At 49.0% G+C, this 27,314-nt stretch overlaps 1 protein-coding gene across 5 annotated transcripts in view; it reads right to left on the bottom strand.

Annotated features, from left to right (window-relative positions):
- The window catches only part of RGS3 (regulator of G protein signaling 3), a 457,941-nt gene that overhangs the window by 254,460 nt on the left and 176,167 nt on the right, over positions 1–27,314 (bottom strand). For all 5 annotated transcript variants that reach the window (XM_075579463.1, XM_075579464.1, XM_075579466.1 and 2 more), the window contains one exon: positions 1,878–1,921. In XM_075579463.1, coding sequence (XP_075435578.1) covers positions 1,878–1,921 — 44 coding nt within the window. The remainder of the gene's footprint in view (positions 1–1,877; positions 1,922–27,314) is intronic.

Raw genomic sequence — 27,314 nt, forward strand, 5'->3', positions numbered from 1 at the left:
CTCGGGTTATAATCGGGTGTCACCAGAAATTAGAGGCCTGAGGTTTCAAAAGCTCAAAACAAAGCTACACTTCTCCAACGTGAATCTGAGACAGGTTAACGTGGGTCAGCAACTCATTGCAATGCGTAACTGACTGCTCTGGTAGCCAAGGGGTTAAACCATCAACCGAATACACACACATTTTTTAACGGGCAAAACACTCAATTGTTAGTAACAATATAAGTGCAGGGGAGACACAAGATTGCAAACAACCACCATCTATAAGGGTACCCCTGCAAACTCAGAACCCAAATATATACCACACCATATAGATTTGTGTCAGAGTGATATTGGGATTGTGACTTCAGATATAGAAAAAAAAGACACAAAGCTCCAATGCCACATGATATAGTTAAATACGGCTCAACCCCCTTATAACACAGTGATTGGGGTCCAAAGAATCACATCGCGCTATAAGCGGATCGCGTTAGAAATAATGTACAATAATAATGTATTCATTGTACAATAAAGTATTTAAGATACCAATAACCGTGTTGTAAAGTATTCATAAATAGGAAAATTGGTAGCCACGCTTGCATCGCGTTATAAGCGGATTCGCGTTGTAACGGATCGCGTATTAACGGGGTTGAGCTGTTGTTTGGTTGTTCTTCATAAGTGAGGGTCCTTTAGTAAAGTTCTTTGGCCAAAGCAACTCCTAACACTACCTGTAAATACTTTCCTAACCTGTCTAATTCACAGGTGCGTAACAAGAGCTGCCATTTAAAAGGTGGGGTGAGTGATCTTACAGTAGAACGAGGGAGGAGGGGTCACAAACCTCCAAATTCTTTAACAATCGAAATGTTACAAACTGCAAGCTCAGAACCGAAACCCAGCACACCTATATATATTTGTTTAATATAACAAAAGACACAGCCTCAGTTCTGCATCAGTTCTGGTTCCACACCAGTGAATTGGAGAGGTTAGGAACGTAGTTACCGGCAGTGTTAAGAGCTGCAGAAGAGGGGATACCATGACGGGGTTTGCAAGCTTCAAATGCCTTGGCCAAAGACCTTCACTAAATCACCCTCACTTATGGAAAAAAAACAGATACGTATTTACCTATATCATGTGTCATATTGGATGTAGCACGGAGGCTTTGTAGCTTTTGTTATATTGCATATATAAGGAAGCCTCATTGAAGTCACTTCATTAGCATTTCGTAAGAACACATTTAACGTAGAAAGGGGGGGGGTGATAGACAGCACTCTGACACAATGACTCAGCAAGGTTGCAGGGTGCACGGAACAGGAAGGGACCCTAATTCCCTTCAGAAGTACTAACAAACCAAAAAATAGTACCAGCACTCTCTGTCTCACAGCTACAGATATAAGCGAATACCAGTGTAGGGAATATGAATAATTTAATGACACTAATAATAAACTGAAAATATAGCAACAATAGCCAATACGCCAATGCAAGAATAAATATCACCATAGAGAAAATCAAAAATTAAAGGGGGTAGAGGGGAAAGAAGGAGAAGGGGAAAAAACACAAAAGAAAAGCAAAAAATCACAAAAATGTAAAAAGGAAAGCAAACTAGGGGGGCGACGTTTCGAGGGGTGACCTCTTCATCTGGCCCATTCCCCCTGGTCCCAAAGGGTCCCAGAGGTACTTCCCTAAGCCTTCCCTCCCAACTGTCAAATAATCCCACACTCAGCTAATGATATAAATCTAAAGAGGGCAAATCACATAAGCAGATATCAAATATCAAACAATGAATGTAGATACAAGAATATTGTAAAAGACAAAGAACATATGCAGATATCAGATGTCAATCAGTGAACAAGTATAAGCAAACCCTCTTATTTTTTGGTTTGTTAACACATTTAACGACTTACCTGTGCTAAATAGATGATGCACAATTTGAGATCGTCTGAAGAGCCTGGAAAAGAAGAGACCGTATTAGACTGATGGATATTACAACAACACTAATAACCTGTGATCCCAACAAGTCAGATAGAAATCTAGCAGTAGAAGCTATGGATAAATTATACAGATGTATATGCAGTGAAAAAACTTGTCGCTTTTTCCTCCGCAATATTATAAAGATACGCCCTTTCCTCTGTTACTCGAATGCTAAAACTCTGACTCAGGTCCTCATTATCTCCCGTCTCGATTACTGTAACCTCCTGCTGTCCGGCCTTCCTGCCTTTCACCTGTCTCCCCTACAATCTATCCTAAACGCTGTTGCCAGAATCACTCTACTCTTTCCTAAATCTGTTTCGGAGTCTCCCCTGCTGAAATCCCTTTCCTGGCTACTGATCAAATCCCATATCTCACACTCAATTCTCCTCCTCACTTTTAAAGCTTTACACTCTTCTGCCCCTCCTTACATCTTAGCCCTAATTTCTCGCTATGCACCATCCCGACTCTTGCGTTGAATAGCACTGTGGATAATCCTGGACACCTGATACATAAAGGTTGGCCCCCTGCAGACGCACTTACTAGAATTCCCTCCTACTGTCTCTATACGTTCCCCTACCTACCAATTAGATTGTAAGCTCCTCGGAGCAGGGACTCCTCTTCCTTAATGTTACTTTTAAGTCTGAAGCACTTATTCCCATGACCTGTTATTTATATTATTTGTTATTTATATAATTACAACATGTATTACTACTGTGAAGCGCTATGTACATTGATGGCGCTATATAAATAAAGACATACAATACAATACAAAAAGAGGACATTCACAAAGACGCAATAAACGAGATCCCTTAAAGCCGCAATAGTACTTTCCCCTTTTTATATTTTAAGCATGTGACTATATATAGTTCTACATTCTTACTCCTTGTTAAAGGACATTGTGTCCGAAACGTGTAGGAGGTTGCACAACCCCCTTGGGTGATGTTCATTTTTTGAATAAAATGTATATACTTTTTTTACCGCCTGGCTCCCTGGCAGTGCACTGCTTATTTCTTCTTTTGCTACCGGATTTCTACATCTGCGACTGGACACGCCATCAGACTCGTGGAGGCTCAGGAGGGGGTAAGATTTATTCTACATACTGTATGGTTACCTGAAGAGTTTGTCTCTACTCCAGTATTGAGTCAGTTTTTCTCATATGAGTTAACTTCAGGTTGATTTACAGTATCATCTTTACCCACTCCATACTAGAGTCATATTCCAGAGTTTGAATTAATACGATTATTGATACAAGACTGTATATATTCCGAATTCATTGGAGCACCCACACGGCTATATGTATACATCCTTACCTAAAGCTGGCAAATCGTTTGGTGTTCCTGTTATAAATCTGTAAAAAGCCGGATTGTGTGCCTAACATAATGGTCGCCTATCAGTTTCAATCAATCATTTAGTGTAACTCAACAGCTACAATGTATCTATTGTTATAGTTTACAGATCAGCATGCTGGGAACATAGGCAACAAATGATCACAAATGGGAAAGTGTTGGAAAGATCTTGCACTGCTGGGCAGTTGGCTAAATCCTGCTCTAGAAATCAAAGGCTGCTTTAAAAAAAAAAAAAATCGCAGAGAGTTGAATAAAGAAACAAAAAAAATTGTCACTATTATCGAATACTACAGAACTGATTTATTTAAAAAACAGAGAGACAGACAGACAGAGAGACAGAGAGAGAGAGAGAGAGACAGACACAAGAAGAGAGAGATCTGTACTGTGTTAGCCTAGCTTAATAATCAAAAGCATATAGTCGATACCGTTCTGTGGCTAACTAAATGCTTTTAATCTTGCGAGCTTTTGAGATAGTGATCTTTTCAGGCGATGTTACAAGATCAGTGTATCTCGAAAGCTTGCACAATTTAAAAGCATTTCGTTAGCCACAGAACGGTATCGACTCTATATATTGTGGTGCCATCGCTGTCCTCTAAGGGCTGAATAGGGCAGTTATATGACTTTGCAGCTCTCATAGAGTTTATCCTCTCTGCCTTGGCTGTTCACCTGCTGGCTAATTAATCAGGAAGTGCCTTAAAAGTATGGAAGCAGCAAGGCACTGTGAGACAGTTTTTCCCAGAGAAGGGATGAGACAGAGAAGCTCCCCAGCTAACGGAGGCTGGTAAAAGAAGTCTGAGAGACACTGCTGAGAGAGCTGTGCTGAAGCAGTGACATCGCCGGCTGGACTTACAGATAAGGCAAACCCTTATTTGCGGTATACAGAGACTTTATGTGCTTAGCAATAATATCTGTTTGGGTGGAATGAGCTTAGCTATCCACCCGGGTTAGTAAGGGTTGCTGCTGAAATGTGTAGTTAGCGTTCCTAATGGAAATAGGATTTGATTTTATTATTTGGTTTTTCTCAAAGGGACGGTGGGCCTATTCATATTGTTTATCCCTGTAAATAAACCCCTGCTTAGAAAGTACAGTGTTTCCTGCCTCATTTGGGACAAAAGAGACTGCAATGTGGTGTCGGCATCACAATATGGTGGAGAATGCGGGCAGTCCCTAAGGCAGAAGCAGTGGAAACTGTGGGTTTGAAGATAAATGCGGGGATTTAAAATGGCTGCCCAACTGAAGTGGAAAGCAAGCAAAGTTTGTCCCAATGTGTAGGACCAGTTGTGCTTACAGCATGCACAGAGAATTTGTGAAGTGTGGATGCAATAGCACCCAGGGGTCAGAAGATTTAAAGGTACTGAACTCAAGCAGAAAACCAATTTTTTTTCTGAAGCGAGTGAATTTGCAGCTAGCAAGTGCTGTGTGTAAATGAAATAGCGCCTCCAGTAGTTCAAGGTGAAGAATACACCTGAAGGTAGAAAATGGAGGATACAATATGTTTTATGTGTAATATGCCTGGCCACACAAAACAATGTCCTTTCAGGAATGAGTATCCTGGCGTGGTCCCACAAAAGGAACTGCACCCGGGATGTTTTTGGTGTGAAAAGTGGAAACACACCAAAGACTGTCCCTTCAGGCAGCTTGATGACGGTGATGATGAGAGAGAATGTGTGTCCAGTATTGCTACTTTAAAGCCGAAGTTACAGCGGAGCCATGATGAGAATATTGCTAGGTTAAAGCAGAGTTTGCAACAGATGACAGAGGCTGCCGCTACCACTGTGTGCAGAGACCTGAGCGAACCAGAGAGGGTGCAACGTGTCTCTCTGGAGCAGCACACACAAGCAGCGGACCCATGGCAGAGCCAGCTGTAAAGGCTACGTACACGTCTGCAAGCAACCAAGGAGAAGCAGCGAGTGCTACGCGAACGGCTGAGTACCCAGTATGTCCCCACAGAACAGCATGAGAAGCTGAGGGCCACGCTGTGCGCCACAAGAGCGTCGCTTGGGGCGGAGCTTAGGTGCCAGATGACTCTATATGAGAGGGAGCGCGAGAAGGTCCAGAGACTGGGGCAAGAGCTGGAGAAGCAGAGAGGAAACTCCATCTCCATGAGTCAGTACGCCAAGGAGAAAGAGGCCTGGAAAACAGAAGCAGCGGCGGTCCTAGCGACAAAAACTGCAGAGCTCCAAAAGATGAAGGAGGCGCTGACGCAAGCCCAGAGCAAGCACCGTGAAGAGGTGAGGGACCTGAGAGGGGACTTGCAGGATCAAATTGAAGAGCTGCAGACGCAGATTGCTGAGCGACAAATACAGCTCGCCAAGAGGGAGGTGGTGACCGCCCGTCAGGTGGCTTGCCTGACATTGCGCTATGAAACCGAGATGGCCGATACCTGCAAGCTACTGGACCACACGGCCAATGAGAGGGCCCGACCGCAGCTGGAGCTGGACAAGGTCTGGGAGGAGCACCGGCAGTTGCAGGTCAGAAATAGAGGAAAAGAAACCGATTTAAGCCTTGCGCTGAACCAGCTAGGAGATGTGGAGTCGCGACTCAACGACAAAGAAGCTGAACTGGCAGCTACACTAAGTGAAAAAAGAAATGCAGAAGGACAGCTTCAAGACCTGAGGAAGGTCTGCGCGTGCTGACCGCCAGGTGGCAGAGAAAAAAAAGCGTGACCTGGACGAGATACTCAAGGACCTAAAGACTGAGCATGAGGCTATGTTGGACTCTACTGCTGCCCAACAGGTGGTTTCTCAGCTGAAGTAGAAGAAAAAGGTATTGGCCCAGCCCAAGCGTCTGTATCTCACAGAAACGAATGCCCGTGAAGACAACGGTACCATGAGAACTGGGGACACCGCTCAGTTGGAAAATAAGATGACAAAGCTTGAATTGCCTAGGCAAGTGATGCGCCCAAGGAAGATTGACTACAATACCGTTGCAGTACTACAGTCTACTTTCCACAAGGCACGGAATGGGAAGACCAAGGTGCTATGGGGAAGCACAGTGGGAATCCAATCATACTGCAGTGCTCAGGGTACCCAAAGTGGATTCCTTGCCATGAGGGCAGTCACTGTGAAGAGACAACCGCGAATGAGAAGGAAGTGTGCCCGTGATCGTAAGAGGAGAAAGACCGCACAGATGGCACAAGACAAGGAGATATTGAGGTACCAGTCTTCAGGCCCAGTGTCACGGTGACTTATGACAGGCTGCAATTGACACCAAATAACTGGGTTGAACTAGTACGAGACTTATATATGATAAAATATAATTTATTCCTTGATAAAGGTGAACACACAAGATATACAAATAACAGGCAAAATATGGACACTTACTTAAAGGTTAGGACAAGAAAGGCATCAGGATACAGGATGGGCCATTTCTTCCATAATTCAGTTGGCATCACAGCAATACATGCAGCTCATGAGGACACATGAAAAGACACGAAGACCTCTGGCATGAAGACAATTGAGTAAAAGGTGACTCTGGCTTATATACCATTTTAACCCTTCTCTTACACTCAAGGCGCCGAGCTGTCTAGCAAAAATCCCTTTGAAGCTCTGTGAAGCAGATTTTGGCTTCCAGTGTAAGTGTGAAGTATCACACTTAAAAACACTCAGCCTCTTTGTTCTTGGCCCCAGTATAAACAATAGGGCAGTTAACTTTGATCACCGGGCTATGTTAATTCCTGCAGGATGCTCTTCCTGCTTATTAACATAACAGATGGAGTCTGCAGTTTCCAGAACAGACCCAAACCACATATACATTTTAATACCTACACATATTAAAATACCCGGTTCTGGTAGGTCCAGCGGGTCCAAACTTTGCAGACCTTAATGCCGGAACTGGGACACCATATGGTCCGAGTTTCAGCCCGCTACCATATGGTAGCTATCACATAAACCGTTTCATATTTTATTATAAAAATCTCCGCTAAAAAGAAATCTCAGCGTTTCACTAAATCCTCATTGAAAACAACGGGCTCTGCCACCGTGGGTTTCAATGGAGCAACACCGCCGTTGTAGTCAATGGAGTTTCCTGCTATAGACTTTCAATGGGGAACCGCCGCCATTGAAGTCTATGGGAAAATCCACAAATCTTTACATTCGTCCACACTCCGTCTGGTTGGTCTGAGGGGGCTGGGAAGGGGCATGCATTAAAGCCGGAACCTTGGCTACATGCCACCCAAATCCCATCCCTCTGGGCATTCCAGAACCGGAGCTATGGACTTACACTTTTCAACATTTTACATTTAGTCATTTTTCTGCCACGCGGCTTTTCCCCCATTGGAATCAAGGGCAAAGGTCCCGAACTTTCAAGGGGGTCCATACTCCGTCGGGTTGGTCCAAGAGGGTGAAGGATGGTTCTGCAGCAATGCCGGAGCAGTGCCTACAGGTATCCCAAACCCTGGCCCTCTGGACCCTCCGGAACCGGAGATATGGACTCATGATTTTCAGCTTTTCACACTTAGTCGAAATCCTGAGCTGTTTCTGCCGCCGCCATTGGAACATATGGCGCGACCCACTCTCTCGGCACGACCCTTTCCGGGGGTCCAGGATTCGGGGACCCGGTGGTGGACGAGTGGGGGGAGGCCTAGGAACTAGGGGCAAAAAGAATTTTATTTCTAGGTGCTCTAGAACTGTAGATTCCCACGCCACTTATCATTGAACTTGACTAAAGTGATTTAACTCTTTTAAAGGACATTGTATCCGCTTTGCGGTTTTGCGGTTTGGACGGCAGCCAACTCGTTCCTGGAAAACGCCATAGAGGAATCTCCATTGAAGTCAATGAGCCCATTGACTTACAATGGGAAACCGCCGCTCCTCCTCTCGGATGCCACCTGCTGGTCTTCACGGGAAACAGGTCCAAAACAGCAAGATCCGCCATTGAAATGCATTGAACTCTAATGGCGGCCTATGGGACTCTGCAAAATGGTGCCTGAAAAGGCGGGAAAATTACACAAAGGGCTATAATCACTAAAGAAATTTTAACCCTTGCCCTCCCGGATGGATCCCAGCATGTAGGTGATGCAAACACTGGCATAACATGATACATTTACACAGGGGAATAAACATTTGGATATGGAAGCAAGGCAAAACACATTACTGGACCTCAGTCCAGTTAACCCCTTGCTTCCCTGATGAGAGTAGAGGGTGGCCAAATGGGGTTGTAACACCTTTAATCCCGGGCCAAATCCTCCCTATCGTCACACCTCCCCTGCTCAATGGGTGCCTGGTGCCCCAGCTGCCTCCCCTGGCACTGGGACACCACTGGTGCCCTTGAAGCACTCAATAAGTCCTGAGGGGTTGGCCTGGCAAAATTGTCCTCCGGCATTGTCCAGTACATTGTCCTGGCCCCAGTGGATAGTGAAGTCCAGATCCTGCAGAGCAGGGCTCCACCTTGGCCGCCGGGCATTCTCCTTTGCCTCCCTCTGCCCCCCACCCAGTGCCTGGTGAACCAAGTCCATGGTGAAGGGGCCCCTTTGCAGACCAGGCTGCACACTGCCCAGAGACTGGCATGTCTCTGCACCCGCAAGAGACCAGCTATCAAGCACAGACCGTCGCTTTCCTGTCAACCAAGTCTGGGAAAGAGCTATGTCACTATCCTGTAGGGACCCTACCTGCCCTGGCCCTGTGCCAACCTGTAGCTGCTCTGCTATACTCCTGTCTCTCCTCCCTGGCTGCCTATCTACCCACAGTCCCTCCTTTGGGAACCCTGGGGAATCTGTCAGGGGGGTCACTCCTGGCCAGTCAGAACAAGGGACCTTCTGCCTACCTAGCCCATCTTTAGCTTCTGCCAACTGCCTGACACCCCACTGACCTCTTATCACCCCCTGCTCCATGGTGTCTCCCTGCCTAGCCTCCCCTAGGCCCAGCACCTCAGCCTGCTGCTTACCTCCCTGCAGCCCACCTGCACTCCTCTCCCCCCTGGGCACTCCTAACCCAGACACTGGAGCTACCTGAGTGCACCTATCTCCCTGACACTGTCTCCCCATTACTGGGGATGAGCTCAGGGTTGCTGGTGCAGATGCACCCACCTTAGCTCCTGGCTGGCAGGTAATCTGGGGGTGGTCTAACTTTGCCACAACCCGATACCTCCAGCCCATAGCAAGGCTGCAACAGTGGGGCTCTTAACTGAGAGTCCCCTTGCTGCTCCGCCAGGGCCTGGCTGCCCTACAAACTGCCCTTCCTTCCCCTCCCCTGGTACCCCTATCTCCTGCCACCCCCCCGGTCACCCCTATAGTGAAACAACAGGATACAGTCATAGGGAAAAATAAGTCAGGGTCAGTCTGCGACTTGGTCTGGCTTACCTCGCTGGTCCCCGCAGAGACCGCCGCCTTCGTTGGTCCCGATTGCAGGGGGACTGGAGTGGCCATCGCCGGCATCATCTGGGCTGGGAAGCAACGGGTCGCCGCCGCAGCAGCGCCCGGGGTTGGCACAGGGGGATCGATGCAGGACCAGGGTCCCAGGTCTTTGTGGAGAAACACGGCTCCATGCAAACTTGGTAAAATAACCCCCTCCCGCAATCCCTGTCCCTCCCCCCACTCAGAAAGGGCTCCGGCACTTTGCCGGAATCGCAGCTCTTCCGTCGCCGCCGCCATGGGCGAGCACCGGGTAGCTGCCGTAGCAGTACCCGGCTTTGATGCAGGGTCGCCAGCGTGGATTGTGGGGCTCCGGTCATCGCTGGGAATCGCCGATTCCGCAAAACAATGTGAAACACCCACCTCCCGCACACCCCAACCCTCCCCCCAAATAAAATTGCCACCGGCAGGATGCCGGAGTGGCGGCTTCTTCTCCGCCGCCGTCGACGGTTCCCCGCCGGGATCAGGTGGATGGCCACTGCTCTCCGCCGCTGTTGCCGATGCAGCCCGTCCAGGTTCTCCAGGAGACGTCCCGAGGAGGGTTGTCGCCCCGGCTGGGTGGGAGCCATCAGAGGATGCCGCTAACTGGGTCATCTTTTCCGCAGCTCGTGAGCGCTGACCCTGAGGGGCTTCTTCGCCCGACCTCGCACATTCCGGGCACTGGGCATTATTGTGGCCTGTTTGTTGGCAGTGCCGCAGCGCCTGCCGGTGCTTCTCCGCCACCGGTGGACTAACCCCAGCAAGGGGCAACGGAGTCCAGAGCGGAGTTGCTCGAGCGCCGGGCTCTGGGAGGGGGTAAGTGGGTCGGGAGAACGCCAGCCTCATGAGCTCATTCTGCTCCGCCTGGGACCACATCCTTCCCCACGCAGACAACAGTGAAAGCTCTTCCAGGGAAAATGGGCTGGCCGCCACAGCGGACGTTACCTCTCCGGCTGTAAAACTCTCGGGGTCTCCGCGAACACCCGCTCCCTCCACAAGTCTCTGCCATCCCGGAGCTGGGTCCATGGTTACAGCGGCTGCAGCTGTGGATCTTTGCTCAGTCTGCCGGTTTTCATGCTCACCGATCGCTGTCTCTCAGCCTTGCCGGCTGCTGGTCCCCGCGCCGACTTGATGCACTCCTCCGGTCTCGGTGCCCGGCTCCAGTCAGACAGATGGCCGGCACTTTGGTTCTGGAGGCAATGCTTCTCACAAGTAGGGGAACAGTGAGGAGGTGCCATATCTTGTGTTATATGTTGTAGACTGTGTGTTCAATATCTTTAGTCCTACTAACTCGCAATTACCATCGTGTTCCCACTATATTACAGTATCCCTCAGTACACTGTAATACAGGTCCAGTTCAGTCCCACCGCTGCCACCAGTTCATTACAAGCCTGTCACGGTGACTTATGACAGGCTGCAATTGACACCAAATAACTGGGTTGAACTGGTACGAGACTAAGATATGATAAAATATAATTTATTCCTTGATAAAGGTGAACACACAAGATATACAAATAACAGGCAAAATATGGACACTTACTTAAAGGTTAGGACAAGAAAGGCATCAGGATACAGGATGGGCCATTTCTTCCATAATTCAGTTGGCATCACAGCAATACATGCAGCTCATGAGGACACATGAAAAGACATGAAGACCTCTGGCATGAAGACAATTGAGTAAAAGGTGACTCTGGCTTATATACCATTTTAACCCTTCTCTTACACTCAAGGCGCCGAGCTGTCTAGCAAAAATCCCTTTGAAGCTCTGTGAAGCAGATTTTGGCTTCCAGGGTAAGTGTGAAGTATCACACTTAAAAACACTCAGCCTCTTTGTTCTTGGCCCCAGTATAAACAATAGGGCAGTTAACTTTTGATCACCGGGCTATGTTAATTCCTGCAGGATGCTCTTCCTGCTTATTAACATAACAGATGGAGTCTGCAGTTTCCAGAACAGACCCAAACCACATATACATTTTAATACCTACACATATTAAAATACCCGGTTCTGGTAGGTCCAGCGGGTCCAAACTTTGCAGACCTTAATGCCGGAACTGGGACATCATATGGTCCGAGTTTCAGCCCGCTAGGACTTGGGGAACTGGAGTTACACAAATATCACATAAACCGTTTCATATTTTATTATAAAAATCTCCGCTAAAAAGAAATCTCAGCGTTTCACTAAATCCCCATTGAAAACAACAGGCTCCGCCGCCATGGGTTTCAATGGAGCAACTCTGCCGTTGTAGTCAATGGAGTTTCCTGCCATAGACTTTCAATGGGGAACCGCCGCCATTGAAGTCTATGGGAAAATCCACAAATCTTTACATTCGTCCACACTCCGTCTGGTTGGTCTGAGGGGGCTGGGAAGGGGCATGCATTGAAGCCGGATCCTTGGCTATATGCCACCCAAATCCCATCCCTCTGGGCATTCCAGAACCAGAGCTATGGACTTACACTTTTCAACATTTTACACTTAGTCATTTTTCCGCCACGCGGCTTTTCCCCCATTGGAATCAATGGCAAAGGTCCTGAACTTTCAAGGGGGTCCATACTCCGTCGGGTTGGTACAAGAGGGTCAAGAATGGTTCTGCAGCCATGCCGGAGCAGTGCCTACAGGTACCCCAAACCCTGGCCCTCTGGACCTTCCGGAACTGGAGATATGGACTCATGATTTTCAGCTTTTCACACTTAGTCGAAATCCTGAGCTGTTTCTGCTGCCGCCATTGGAACCTATGGCGCAACCCGCTCTCTCGGCACGACCCTTTCCGGGGGTCCAGGATTCGGGGACCCAGTGGTGGTCGAGTGGGGGGAGGCCTAGGAACTAGGGGCAAAAAGAATTGTATTTCTAGGTGCTCTAGAACTGTAGATTCCCACGCCACTTATCATTGAACTTGACTAAAGTGATTTAACTCTTTTAAAGGACATTGTATCCGCTTTGCGGTTTTGCGGTTTGGACGGCAGCCAACTCGTTCCTGGAAAACGCCATAGAGGAATCTCCATTGAAGTCAATGAGCCCATTGACTTACAATGGGAAACCGCCGCTCCTCCTCTCGGACGCCACCTGCTGGTCTTCACGGGAAACAGGTCCAAAACAGCAAGATCCGCCATTGAAATGCATTGAGCTCTAATGGCGGCCTATGGGACTCTGCAAAATGGTGCCTAAAAAGCCGGGAAAATTACACAAAGGGCTATAATCACTAAAGAAATATTAACCCTTGCCCTCCCGGATGGATCCCAGCATGTAGGTGATGCAAACACTGGCATAACATGATACATTTACACAGGGGAATAAACATTTGGATATGGAAGCAAGGCAAAACACATTACTGGACCTCAGTCCAGTTAACCCCTTGCTTCCCTGATGAGAGTAGAGGGTGGCCAAATGGGGTTGTAACCCCTTTAATCCCAGGCCAAATCCTCCCTATCGTCACACCCAGATAGCCTGGTAATTACCCCAAAAAGAAAATGCCTAAATTGGAAGGCAAGAGAAAAAAAAAAAAAGGGGGGGGGAGGGAACGGCCGATGTCTGACAAAGAGGTGGGTGCACAGAAATAGTGCACAGGCTGCTCACAAGATAATGTTTCTCTGGGGGGGAGGGATATGTGGTGCCATCGCTGTCCTCTAAGGGCTGAATAGGGCAGTTATATGACTTTGCAGCTCCCATAGAGTTAATCCTCTCTGGCTTGGCTATTCAACTGCTGGCTAATTAATCAGGAAGTGCCTTAAAAGTAGGGAAGCAGCAAGGCACTGTGAGACAGTTTTTCCCAGAGAAGGGATGAGACAGAGGAGCTCCCCAGATAACGGAGGCTGGTAAAAGAAGTCTGAGAGACACTGCTGAGAGAGCTGTGCTGAAGCAGTGACATCGCCGGCTGGACTTACAGATATGCCAAACCCTTATTTGCGGTATACAGAGACTTTATGTGCTTAGCAATAATATCTGTTTGGGGTGGAATGAGCTTAGCTATCCACCCGGGTTAGTAAGGGTTGCTGCTGAAATGTGTAGTTAGCTTTCCTAATGGAAATAGGATTTGATTTTATTATTTGTTTTTTCTCAAAGGGACGGTGGGCCTATTCATATTGTTTATCCCTGTAAATAAACCCCTGCTTAGAAAGTACAGTGTTTCCTGCCTCATTTGGGACAAAAGAGACTGCAATGTGGTGTCGGCATCACAAAATATATATATATATATATATATATATATATATATATATATATATATATATATATATATATATATTTTGTGATGCCGACACCACATTGCAGTCTCTTTTGTCCCAAATGAGGCAGGAAACACTGTATATATATATATAGACGTGACACCTGATTCACCCCAAAGAGCGGGAGGTTGCGCTTGCAAAGAGTAGTTACAAAAGCTCGCGAAGGAGGAGAGTGCATTTAGCGGGGAGGGAGCAGTCCCTTGACCCAGCAGCCCCGCTGTGGTCATGTGAGAGAGTCGAGCCAATGGGCTGAGGAGATGCCAGAGATATAGGTAGGTGGTTGCGCGCACGTGGATTCAGAGCTGGTTGGAGTGGAGAGGAGACGGAGAGTTTGTGAGGGGAGGTTGAACCGCCCAGGCGCAGGCCATGTGCCCCAGGCCCAGTTAGCCCTGAGTCACCTTAGAGACAAGCTGAGCTAGGGATCGCCTTAGTGAGGTTCCTGTTCCCATAGTATCTGTAAGCCTTGACCGGGACGATACTTTCGAGAGGGAGGTCTGGGCTCAGACCCCACTTGTGTTGCCGGAGTCTGGGTGGGAGCGCCCCAGACCCTAGAGGGAGCAAGAGAGATAAGACGATGTCGACGTACCGAGACCCTTTGTGAAGATCGTGGCAGTCCCAAGCACCGGAGTGCTCAGCAGGTTTTTCATCAAGTGCACCAACGGTACCATTCTTTCACACGAGACACAGTGGCTGCGCAGTCACCCATACACACATATAGTGGCCTGCTGTGAGTGGGAGGACTAATCCATAAAGGATCGGACACGGGGTGGGATCACCCGGTGGAGCATGTGGGAAGTATTGTTGGCGTCCGCCGTGGCGCATGTTGTGGGGCGTCCGCCATGGCGCAAGATAGTGTTAGCGTCCGCCATGGCGCGCTATATAACTCATATATATTTACATGGGAATGTTATGACATGTAATTACATGTGAGTTTGGTCTGCAAGTAAAAGAGGTTGGTTTTAGAACCTGGCTGTCTGTGTAATTCTTGCATATACGTCCTGCGAAGACCCACTCCCCCGTTGGCGGGAGCTGTCGCAGGTGGAGGCGCTGCGCCCGTTATAAATATTGCGCGCACCCCAGGCTCTCCGTGGCAGAGACTTAGGCCCTGTGAGCTTGCAGGTAATACAGCACAGAGTAGCGGCTTCCTAGTGATAGGAATATATATATATATATATATATATATATATATATATATATATATAAAAATAGAATTTACCAGATTGGAGTCCGGAAAAAACGAGACAGCACACAGTCTTAGTAGTTCCAATGCAGATGTAATCAAAGTAACATGGCACCACCTCCAACGTTTCGGTACACTCAACGTGACCTTCCTCAGGCACGTCCCTGAGGAAGGTCACGTTGAGTGTACCGAAACGTTGGAGGTGGTGCCATGTTACTTTGATTACATCTGCATTGGAACTACTAAGACTGTGTGCTGTCTCGTTTTTTCCGGACTCCAATCTGGTAAATTCTATTTTTACATGTGCATATGGGGCAAGCATCAGCATTTTATCTATGTTTACAGTGTGCCAACTGAGATGATTTTTTCATACTGTATATATATATATAGTTATACGTTACCGTTCCAAGGATTGGTAAACAAGAGACAGCACTCAATGTTGAAAATCAAAGTGTATTAGTGAAAGCAAAAATACATCCAGAAACCCAACGTTTCGGTCCTACAGAATGGGACCTTCCTCAGGGGGTATCCCCCTGGTCTACAATTCTGTGGTTATATCCACGGTTTATAAAGTCTGATCTCAAGGCTTTAATCCGCTGGTCTCTGACTGCTGTGTCGGAGCATATCCGGTTGTATCGTATGGCTTGACTGTAGATGGTTGCATGTTTGGTGTGTGTCGGGTGGAAGCTGTTGTCCCTCAAATAGCTGGCTCTGTCTGTAGGTTTGCGGTATACAGAAGTCTGTAGTTGGTTGTTCTTTATAGTAATGGTGGTGTCTAGAAAATGTACTTCATCCGGGGAATGGGTGAGTTTGAGGTTGATGGTCGGGTGGAAAGTATTGAAGTTGTCATAGAACTGTAGGAGGTCCTGTTCGCCAGAGGTCCAAATCAGGAGGATGTCATCGATGTAGCGAAGGTATGTAAGGGGTTTCAAGTGACAGGTGGACAGAAAGTCACTTTCCAGTTTTGCGCAGAACAGATTGGCATACTGTGGCGCCATCCGAGTACCCATAGCGGTCCCGGTTGTCTGGAGGTATGTGTCATTTCCAAATGTGAAGTAGTTATGGGTATATATATATATTAGTGAAAGCATTGTATGCCTGCCTGCCTGTCCGGTGTCCCTAGGGGAAATCTCATTGGTCCCTTGGGCCGCCCGCCCCCGCACACCTCTCATTGGCCTGAGGCGGAGTGACGGGCCAAACACACACACACACACACACACACACACACACACACACACACACACACACACACACACACACACACACACACACACACACACTCCTCAATGCACATACACACACACACACACACACACACACACACACACACACACACACACACACACACACACACACACACACACACACTTCACCCTCCTCAACACACACACACTCCACCCTCCTCAACACACACACACACTCCACCCTCCTTAACGGCTTCTCGGCCTTGACCCCCCCCCGCCCTTCCCGGCGTCTGGACCGCAACAACGGAACCACCCCCTATCACCACTCCGCGGGACCTCAACATCACCCTCTCTCCCGGTGCTCACCCTCTCTCCCGGTGCTCACCCTCTCTCCCGGTGCTCACCCTCTCTCCCGGTGCTCACCCTCTCTCCCGGTGCTCCCTCTCCCCCGGTGCTCCCTGCCACAGACCGCTCCCCCCCCCCAGAGCACGCTCTCGCCGCTCTCACCTTCAGGCCTAGAGGCCGCGCCTCCAGCTCACCATCCCCGGGAGCGCTGCTCCAGCTCTCTGTCGGGAGCTGTACGGGCCGGCTGCCCACACCACCTCGTCACCTGAGCGTCTCAGCTCCGCCTCGCCGGGGGGAACGGAGACCGCCGAGGAACCCGAGGAGGAGCGCGGCCCGGTGCGAGGTAAGTAACCGCAGGGGAAGGGATCTTTCACCCAGGCCCGGCGCTTCACCCCCCCGGCCCTTCACCCCCCCCCCCCCGGCCCTTCACCCGGCCCGGTGCTTCACCCCCCCCGGCCTGGCCCTTCACCCCCCCCGGCCTGGCCCTTAACCCGGACCGGCCCTTCACCCGACCCGGCCCTTCACCCACCCCGGCCCTTAACCCCCCCCCCCGGCCAGCCCTTCACCCCCCCGGCCAGCCCTTCACCCCCCCCCTGGCCATGCCCTGCACACCCCCCGGCCATGCCCTTCACCCCCCCTGGCCATGCCCTTCACCCCCCCCGGCCATGCATTTCACCCCCCCCCCCGGCCATGCCCTTCACCCCCCCCCCAGCCATGCCCTTCACCCCCCCCGGCCCTGCCCTTCACCCCCTCCGGCCCCCTCGGCACCGCCTCACCTCTCCCACCCCCCCTCACAGCAAAGCCCAGCCTACCCGGCGCCGCCTGCAATGCTCCTCGGCACTGCCGCCTCACCGGAGGCCAGCGGGAGGGGGGGGGCTCCCGCCAGCCTTGCAGGAGGGACCCCACACATGCCCCGTGCTGCTCACCCCCCCTCCACATGCCCCGTGCTGGTCACCCCCCCTCCACATGCCCTGTGCTGCTAACCCCCCTCCACATGCCCAGTGCTGCTCTCCCCCCCTCCACATGCCCCGTGCTGCTCACCCCCCCTCCACATGCCCCGTGCTGCTCACCCCCCCTCCACATGCCCCGTGCTGCTCTCCCCCCCTCCACATGCCCAGTGCTGCTCTCCCCCCCTCCACATGCCCCGTGCTGCTCAACCCCCCTCCACATGCCCCGTGCTGCTCACCCCCCCTCCACATGCCCCGTGCTGCTCTCCCCCCCTCCACATGCCCCGTGCTGCTCTCCCCCCCTCCACATGCCCCGTGCTGCTCTCCCCCCCTCCACATGCCCCGTGCTGCTCTCCCCCCTCCACATGCCCCGTGCTGCTCACCCCCCCTCCACATGCCCCGTGCTGCTCTCCCCCCCTCCACATGCCCCGTGCTGCTCTCCCCACACACACACACGTATACACACACACTATCCCCAGCACCACCACATCAGCACACCGGTATCCCATGCCCCCCCAGCACACTGGCATTCTCGACTCCCCACCATTCCCAGCCCCCATCAACACCCACACATAGGCACCTTCGCACCTCCCCCATCGGCACACCCACATCTGCACCCCCACATCAGCAACAAACCCTCCCAAATCAGCACACCGATACAATCACCATCAGTACAGCCACAGCAGCAGTACCACCGCACACCGCCATGGGCCGCGTGGACCACTCCCCACCCAAATGCCACCACCACACCACAAACATCCCGGGCAACGCCGGGGCTCTCAGCTAGTATTAAATATAATGCTTTGGCTATTACTGAGCTTAACTTCTTGAGAACTCTTGGATGTATGCCATCGGGGCCAGGTGCCTTATTTACTTTAATTTTTTCAAGTCGCTTATGAACTTCTTCCTCAGTTAACCAATTGTTCATGAATATGGAGGTTGTAGCTTCCTCCTGCGGCACTACTATTGATCTTGATTCTTCCCCGGTAAACACAGAGGCAAAGAATTTGTTTAATACCTCTGCTTTTTCCTTATCTCCAATAATCTGCCTACCCCTCTCACACTGAAAGGGTCCTATATTTTCTTTTCTCATTTTTTTGTTATTAAGGTACTTAAAGAACTTTTTAGGGTTGACCTTACTTTCTATTGCAATCCTTTTTTCATTATCCATTTTTGCTAATTTGATTGCCCTTTTGCAATTTTTGTTACATTCCTTATAATTCTGATACGATGTCTCTGTCCCTTCTGACTTAAAGAATCTAAACGCCTTCCTCTTCTTGTCCATTTCCTCCCCTACCTGTTTATTTAGCCACATTGGTTTTGACTTATTTCTTTTATACTTATTACCCAAGGGTATACACTAATAAGTGTGCTTTTCTAAAAATGTTTTAAAGACTGCCCATTTATCTTCTACATTTTTCCCTGCAAAAACATCATCCCATTGTATTACTACTAGATTAGACCTCAGTTTATTAAAATCTGCCTTTCTAAAGTTGAAGGTCTTTGTTGAACCCAAGAAATCTATTTTTTGATAATTTATTTCAAATGAGAGCATGTGACTGCTGCGGCCAGCTTTAATCTAATATTTACCCGCAATTTTTCGGGGCATGTTTCGGCAGCCGCCGAACTTGCCCGCGCGTCAGCTGTATCTTGCGGCCGCGAGCGGCCGGTTTCCCCATTCAACGCTAATGCACTGAACAATGGCGCCAGAAAAAAAAAACGACCGCGTCTGCACGGGGTTTTCAATTACCCGCGGTGGCGGCCGCTTTAGACTCAGTGCGGCCGCCACTGTATGATCACTGTTACCCAAATGTTCCAGGTCTTCAATATTTGATATTATTTCTACATTGTTTGATATGACCAAATTCAGTATTGCCCCTCTCCTGGTTGGTTCCTCAATAATTTGGGTCATATAATTGTCTTTAAGCAGCCCCAAAAACCTGTTTCCTTTTGTTGTAATGCTAATCTTATTGCCCCAGTCTGTCTGGATAATTAAAATCCCCCTGTTGCAGCATACATGCAACTACACATGCGGGGTCTCTTAACAAGGCTTATTTATTTTAGCCTTAAAAAAACATACAGCACACAAAACAAAATAGCTTTTCTTCAGCAGACAAAACAAAATAGCTTTTCAGCATGCAAACAAAACAGGTTTTCTTCAGCATGGAGGACACAACAGTTCATAAAAAAAATGTACTTTGCAAACAGACCTTATATCAGTAATCTCTTCAGTAACTCACTCCTGTCTCCTGACCAGCTAGCCTGCATGTGTGTACAGCCTGGGGTTTTTAACACACCTTTATTAGGCAGCTGTGATTCAACTAATTGTCATGAGCTTCCCAGCTGAAGTTAACCTCGTCACTGCTGCACTGCAGACGAAACATATGTCTGCCAGGCATATAGCTGGTGGCTTTTATTTACCCGGTCACATCCCCATTATGCTGCGGCAGTTTACCCATGAAATCCTAGAATGTGCAGACAGTGGGAGTTGGACTAACATGGATCCCTTTGCTATATACCGCACATGGTGGTAAGTGTGGCAGTCTTCTGTACTGGAGAGGTTAACTTTCTGGCGCTCTTATAGAATTACTTTGACTTAAACACACAATGCTGGGTACCTACCATCTATTGTTTCTATTTTTCTGATGTTGTATTTTTTGTTGCCCTTCTCTACTATTTGTGCATTGCTCCTATAAACAGTATGCTTACAGCATGGGTTATGGAATAATGAGCACACAGTGCCACCTTATGGAAGAAAGATGAGTAGAGTCTGTGTATTTGTTATAGGGAGCACGGATTGTAAACAAAGGGGTTCATTTTATCAATGGACTCCATTGCATAGATTCTATTCTGTCATTAGGTAGATTGTCATTTTTAATGTTAGGATTTTAGAATGTAAAGAGAATAGTCCAGGCACACGGTCTTATCACAAAATAGAAAATTTAATCCAGCATAAATCCAACGTTTCGGCTGCACAGGCAGCCTTTGTCAAGGTGCAGCCGAAACGTTGGATTTATGCTGGATTAAATTTTCTACTTTGTGATAAGACTGTGGCCTAGACTATTCTCTTTACTCTGATACCACTCGGGTACCTGGTAGGACGACCCCCCTTGGTCTGTGGGCACCGGCAGGTGACATTATAGTGCTTCATTGATCGTGTGCCAGATCACCTCTATCTATAGGATTTTAGAATGTTCCATCAGGATCGAGTGGGGGATACTATTAGGATGTTTGTTCTGTGATTCTGTGCTAGAGATTGCTAACCTTCCCCTCCTTAGAGTTTTTTTTTTTTTTTTAAATAGAGGTAACGTTTCTACATTAGGAGCTGAGGGCTGTTTCTGACATGTGTTCCCCTTGTGTTACCCTCTACGTGATGCCCATATCGGTGGCTATGATCAGGGATCTCTGAATAGGAGTGTTCTTCTGATATGTTTTACCTTTACCGGAGTTTTGTGCTCTTTATTACCACTTTTTATTGTACTACCGTTTTTTCCTCCATTCCCCCTTATCCCTTCCCCCACTTTCCCATCCTCTTTCTTTTTCCCTCCGTATCCCCACTTTTCGGTTGTCCTACGGTTGGAAGGGCAACGAGGGTTACGGGAGGTAGTACTTTGTATTTGACATGCTATTTGGCTGTGTGTGGTTTCAGAGGTAACAAAATAGTATGTACCCACCCACACTGTGCAGGGAATTGTGCGCATGCGCAGTTGAACACAAACAAGCCTGTACAAGCAGCGCAGTATGCGATCAGAGGTAAGAGGGAGTGGGGAACCATGGGGTTGGGAGTTATGAGCTCTGTCCTCTATCTGCTAGGACACAAGCGTTGTAGTAGCATGCTAGGTTCTTGGGTTTCCCCCTGCACATAATTTCGATTGGGAGGGTAGGAAATTGCATTTTTAGACACAGGGACGATACTTTTTGTCCCTCTTGAGCCACCCTAGGAGGGTCAGCTGCGGTTTGATGCACTATATTTAAACCCAGTGTGAGGTTCACTGATGTAGGGGCTTGACAAAGGACCGGGAGGTCCAAAACATTCCTGTACTTCACCCCTGATGCTTGATTGATGAAATACATTGGATACCTACGGAGTGCTGCGGATCTTTTTCGTGTGTGTGTGTGTGTGTTACACATACACACACATTCTAAAGTATAAAGTAAACGAAGTGGGAAGGGTGACTCATTGGGTTGGAACGAACAGATGAACAAAGTAATCACATGTATTCACACCTCTTGACTCCGAGCATAAATTAGAGAAAGGGACAGGATATGTCAGAGATGAGGGCATCCTACATTCAAGTGACTGTATCTACAAACACTTCCAGGTATAAATAACTCGCATGTTGGTCAATTCAAAGTTACGACAACCTACAAAAATTCTATATTTTTCAAGAACACTGAACTACAACTTTCTATAACACAAAAACATTTTCACAAGTCATTAACCACCTAGGTTTGACCAATTACACAAGTCACTATTTTGTGTGGACTTAAAACGTATTTAAAACCAGAGACAGGACATGAAACTGTCAGGAATCGGCGTTCTCCTCGCTTCCCACACAGAGCACTCCCTCTCTGCAGGGAGTCCCTGGACACACAAGACAATCCTGCCTTACCGGCCTCCACGGCTCCTCGCCCCTGCCGCCGTCGCCTACCACCCAGTATGAAGATTCCCAATGTCTTTCATGTGTCCCTCTTAAAACCATTCATCTCCAGTCACTTCTTTCCGGATCAGACTCGTAAACCGGATCCCATTACTGTACAAAATAATGAGGAATACGAAGTTCACTCTCTTTTGGATTCTCGCCTATCCAGGGATCAGCTCCAGTTCTTGGTGCAGTGGAAGGGTTTTGGCCCTGAAGAGAGATCCTGGGTACCTTCAAAGGACATTCATGCCCCGGCCCTTCTTAAGTCTTTCAGGAAAAAGTTTCCAGAGAAACCGTTCTTGGACCGTCCTGAGGCCGTTCCTGAAGAGGGGGGTACTGTCAGGAATCGGAGATCTCCTCGCTTCCCACACAGAGCACTCCCTCTCCGCAGGGAGTCCCTGGACACACAAGACAATCCTGCCTTACCGGCCTCCACGGCTCCTCGCCCCTGCCGCCGTCGCGGGATTACTCCCCTCGGCGATTCCTCTGCTCAGCGCCGGGCGCGCCCACGCCCTCCTGCACACACACCTACACGCACGCCAGCCCCAGACGTTATGTGCATGCATTCCCAGCTTACAGAGCACACGCCTAACAGAGCACTTTTAACCACTGCTCCTGCAGTGAGGCGTCGCCCCCAAGCATCACACAGTTCCATGCAAATCAAGGATTACATTCAGCTGGGCTGTAACACCTCCCTCCTATAAGGGAAGACTCCTTGCAGTCCTTCAGGCCTGCCCCCTTTTCCCATTGGCCTGCCCAGCTTTATTATGCCTGTGCTTCCCATCACTCGTCGCTCGACATAGTCTCTGTATGGAAGCATTTGACTACTCTCTCAGTGACTCCTCAGGAATTGACACGGATTGGACGACTACCCCCCCTGGCTCTCGACTTCGGCTCTACTTGGACTTCGTGACTTCTGGCATCCCTGTAACACGGTTTATACCTTCGATCATCCACAGCTCTCCTATCCCTGATCTTGGCAACGGCAATAACTACTCCTCCTCTACTACCGGTACTGGCAAGTATTGTCTTCATTACTATACCTGGCCTGGCAACACTAACACCACACTCCGGACGCGCTCCCTTTGCTGCGGGTGCGTGTATCCCTATGTCCCACCTCAGCACAGGGGACGGGTCTGGTCTGCGGGCAGCACCGGCGTAACATTATGTCGAGCGCACAAGACACAGACCAGACCGAACTTCAACAGTTTCTCTCTAATCTGCTTCAGCATAACCAGGCCATGGCGGATCAAATTGTGACACTTACACGCCAGGTCGCAGTACTCTCAGACAGGGTACCAACCGCGACCCCGCCAGATGTAAGCCCCCACTCCGCAAGCGCAGTTAGCAGCTCAGATGTAAGGATTTCTCCCCCCAAGCCTTATGCCGGTGAACCGCAAGATTGTAGGGGTTTCCTAAACCAGTGTGAGGTGCAGTTTGAAATGGCTCCCCATCTCTACAATACTGATCGCAAGAAGGTAGCCTACATTTATAACGTCCTCACTGGCAGCGCCCTGGCTTGGGCTTCCCCGGTTTGGGAGCGACGTTCTGACCTTACCCAAGATTACCCGGCATTTAAAGCCGGGTTTCAACAAGTATTCGATTCTTCCACTCGTCGGGAGATGGCATCTGTTTCTCTTCTCCAGATCACTCAGGGACGGCGAATGGTGACGCAGTATGCTGTGGAATTCCGGACTCTAGCAGCCGAGACTAACTGGGGACAAGAGGCTCTCGTCTCTTGTGTTCTGGCAAGTCCTGGCAGATCCCATCAAGGATGAACTCTCTCGCCAATCCAGGCTGGATCAATTGGAGGTAGTCATTGATTTGGCTGTCCGAGTGGATCAACGTATCCAGGTACGCCGCTCAGAGCGTCAGCACACTCGCGGCCATAACTTTCAAGTTCCGTTCTCCAGTACTCCCAGCAACACTCCTGCACTGGAGTGGCCAGAGCCAATGCAATTGGGGGTACAACGCATCCGCACACCGATACGGCAGTTCCGCCACGCCAGGGGATTGTGTTTCTACTGCGGATCCATGGAACATCTGGTTCGGGGTTGTCCACTGCGTCTGGGACGGGAACACCCAGTGAGTACAGCGGGCCTCTCTCTGGGTGTAATGTCTCCACGTCCCCTTTCTAAATTTCCAGTCTCCCTTTCAGGCGATAAGTTCAAGATTTCTACCGCCGCTTTCATTGACTCAGGAGCTGGAGGAAACTTTGTGGATCTTGAATTCGCCAGGTTAAACCGCATACCACTCGTGAGAAAGAAGGTTCCCATCGCACTCGTCGGTATCGATGGACGTCCTCTTACCCTGGCCCACATCTCCTTAGAGACGGCTCCCTTGCTTCTGTCCTCACATCTGCACAAGGAGATCTTAGTTCTCGATGCCATTCACGCTCCTGGGATACCCATCACCCTTGGTCTTCCTTGGCTACAGCTTAACAATCCTCTCATTGACTGGACTTCCTCTGCCCCCATTTCCTGGAGGCCAAGGTCAGGCGAGACTCATCAACTGCTGGCCAATACCTCTGTTCCCGAAGTTATTCTACCTTCCGTTTACCATCAATTCCGGGACGTTTTCAATAAGGTACAGTCAGACCTCTTGCCGCCACACAGGACTTACGATTGTCCGATCGATCTAGTTCCAGGTTACTCCCTACCCAAGTCCAAGACCTACCCCTTGTCATTACCAGAATCTCATGCTATGGATGAATATATCCAGGAGAATCTCAAGAAAGGCTTTATTCGTCACTCCAATTCCCCAGCAGGGGCTGGGTTTTTCTTCGTCAAGAAAAAGGACGGGTCGTTGAGGCCTTGCATCGACTACAGGGGTTTAAACCACATCACTATTAAAAATCGTTACCCCCTTCCCCTTATTACCGAACTGTTCGATAAATTACAGGGGGCCAAGATTTTTTCCAAGTTGGATCTACGTGGTGCCTATAACCTTGTGCGCATCAGGAAGGGGGATGAATGGAAGACGGCCTTCAACACGCGTAGTGGACACTACGAATATCTAGTAATGCCTTTCGGCTTATGTAATGCCCCCGCTGTCTTCCAGGATTTCCTCAACGACGTCTTTCGTAAGGTACTCAATATTTTTGTTATTGTATACTTGGATGATATCCTGATTTTTTCCAAAGATCTCCAGGACCATATACGCCACACCTCCTACGTCCTTTCCCGTCTCCGTGAACACCATTTGTACGCCAAACTGGAGAAGTGCACCTTTCATACGACCTCTACTCCGTTCCTGGGGTATATCATTTCCGATGAGGGGTTTATGATGGACTCCGGTAAACTTCAAGCAGTCACTGAATGGCCAAGACCCAACTCTCTCAAGGCCATACAACATTTTTTAGGGTTCGCTAATTACTATCGTAAGTTTATACGGAGTTTTTCCACCATTGTGGCACCCCTCACTGCACTCACCAAAAAAGGAGCTGATCCTTCTGCTTGGTCACCCGAGGCCATCTCCACCTTCGAGACACTCAAGGAAGCCTTTATATCCGCACCTATTCTCTGTCATCCCAACATCGAACTTCCCTTCGTCCTGGAGGTCGACGCTTCTGATTGCGGCGCTGGTGCCGTTCTTTCCCAGAGACCCACGCCCCAAGATAAGTTACATCCCTGTGCATTTTTTTCCAAGAAATTCTCGTCTGCCGAGAGGAACTATGACGTGGGTAACAGGGAACTTCTGGCCGTGAAGATGGCTCTTCAAGAGTGGAGACACCTGCTGGAGGGGTCAAAAGAGCCGTTTACTATTCTCATGGACCACAAGAACCTTCTTAACATAGAGAACGCTCACCGCCTTGGTCCACGACAGGCTCGTTGGGCTTTTTTTTTTCTCGATTCGATTTTCACCTGTCCTATATTCCCAGGACCAAGAACGTAAAGGCAGACGCACTCTCCCGTATACATTCTTCTGAAGAGAGGCCAGAGGAATCGTTGGAGACTATCCTTCCACATGAGAGGATTCTCGCCACGTCTACTTTCAAGAATCTTGACAAGATTTTGCACTCCCAGAGACGCATTCCCAAGGACTTGGTCGTTCCCGACAACAAACTCTTTGTACCATCCAAATTTGTTCCAGAGGTCCTGTCTTGGGGTCACTCCTCTAAATCTGCAGGTCATCCAGGTTTTAAGAAGACTACTGATCTCATTCGTCGGAATTTCTGGTGGCCAAGGATGTCTCAAGATATTCTGGAGTTTACCCGCGCATGCCCCACGTGCGCTCAAAGCAAGACTCTCCGTCAAAAGCCTCAGGGTTTTCTGTTACCCCTTCCAGTTCCCGACCGCCCCTGGTCCCACATTTCTATGGACTTCATCGTGGAGTTGCCCAGGTCCAGAGGAATGAACACTATCTTGGTGGTCGTGGACAGGTTCTCGAAGATGTCCCATTTCATTCCACTTAAAGGATTACCCACCTCCCCCCGCCCTTGCTGATATCTTTACGGAGCAGATTTTCCGTCCATTGTTTCTGACAGAGGTTCTCAGTTCGTATCCAAATTATGGAGAGCTTTCACGAAGAGATTGGGCATCTCTTCTTCCTTCTCTTCCGCCTATCATCTTCAGTCCAATGGACAAACGGAGAGAATCAATCAATCCCTGGAGAAGTACCTGAGATGTTTTATATCCGATTTCCAGGATGATTGGGCTCAACTCCTCTCTTGGGCAGAGTATGCCGTCAATTCTGCAAAAAACGAGTCCACCCGGGAGTCACACGTCTTTATAAATTATGGGTTTCACCCTCCCTGTCTTCCCATCCCCAACATTCCTTCTGGAGTACCAGCCATAGATGAACGCATTTCTTCCCTCCAAACCGCATGGTCCAGGATTCAGTCTACCCTTCTCAACTCCTCCCGCAGATCAAAACTACAGGCCGATCGTCGTCGTCGTTCGGCACCCAGTTACAAACCAGGGGATTTGGTATGGCTCTCCTCTAGGAATATCCACTTCAAGGTACCATCTCCTAAACTGGCACCTAAGTTCCTGGGACCCTTCCCTATTTGTGAACAAATCAATCCTGTGGCATTCCGGCTCCAACTACCACCCAGTATGAAGATTCCCAATGTCTTTCATGTGTCCCTCTTAAAACCATTCATCTCCAATCACTTCTTTCCGGATCAGACTCGTAAACCGGATCCCATTACTGTACAAAATAACGAGGAATACGAAGT

This window comes from Ascaphus truei, chromosome 21 (assembly GCF_040206685.1).
Source record: "Ascaphus truei isolate aAscTru1 chromosome 21, aAscTru1.hap1, whole genome shotgun sequence".
NCBI lineage: Eukaryota > Metazoa > Chordata > Amphibia > Anura > Ascaphidae > Ascaphus > Ascaphus truei.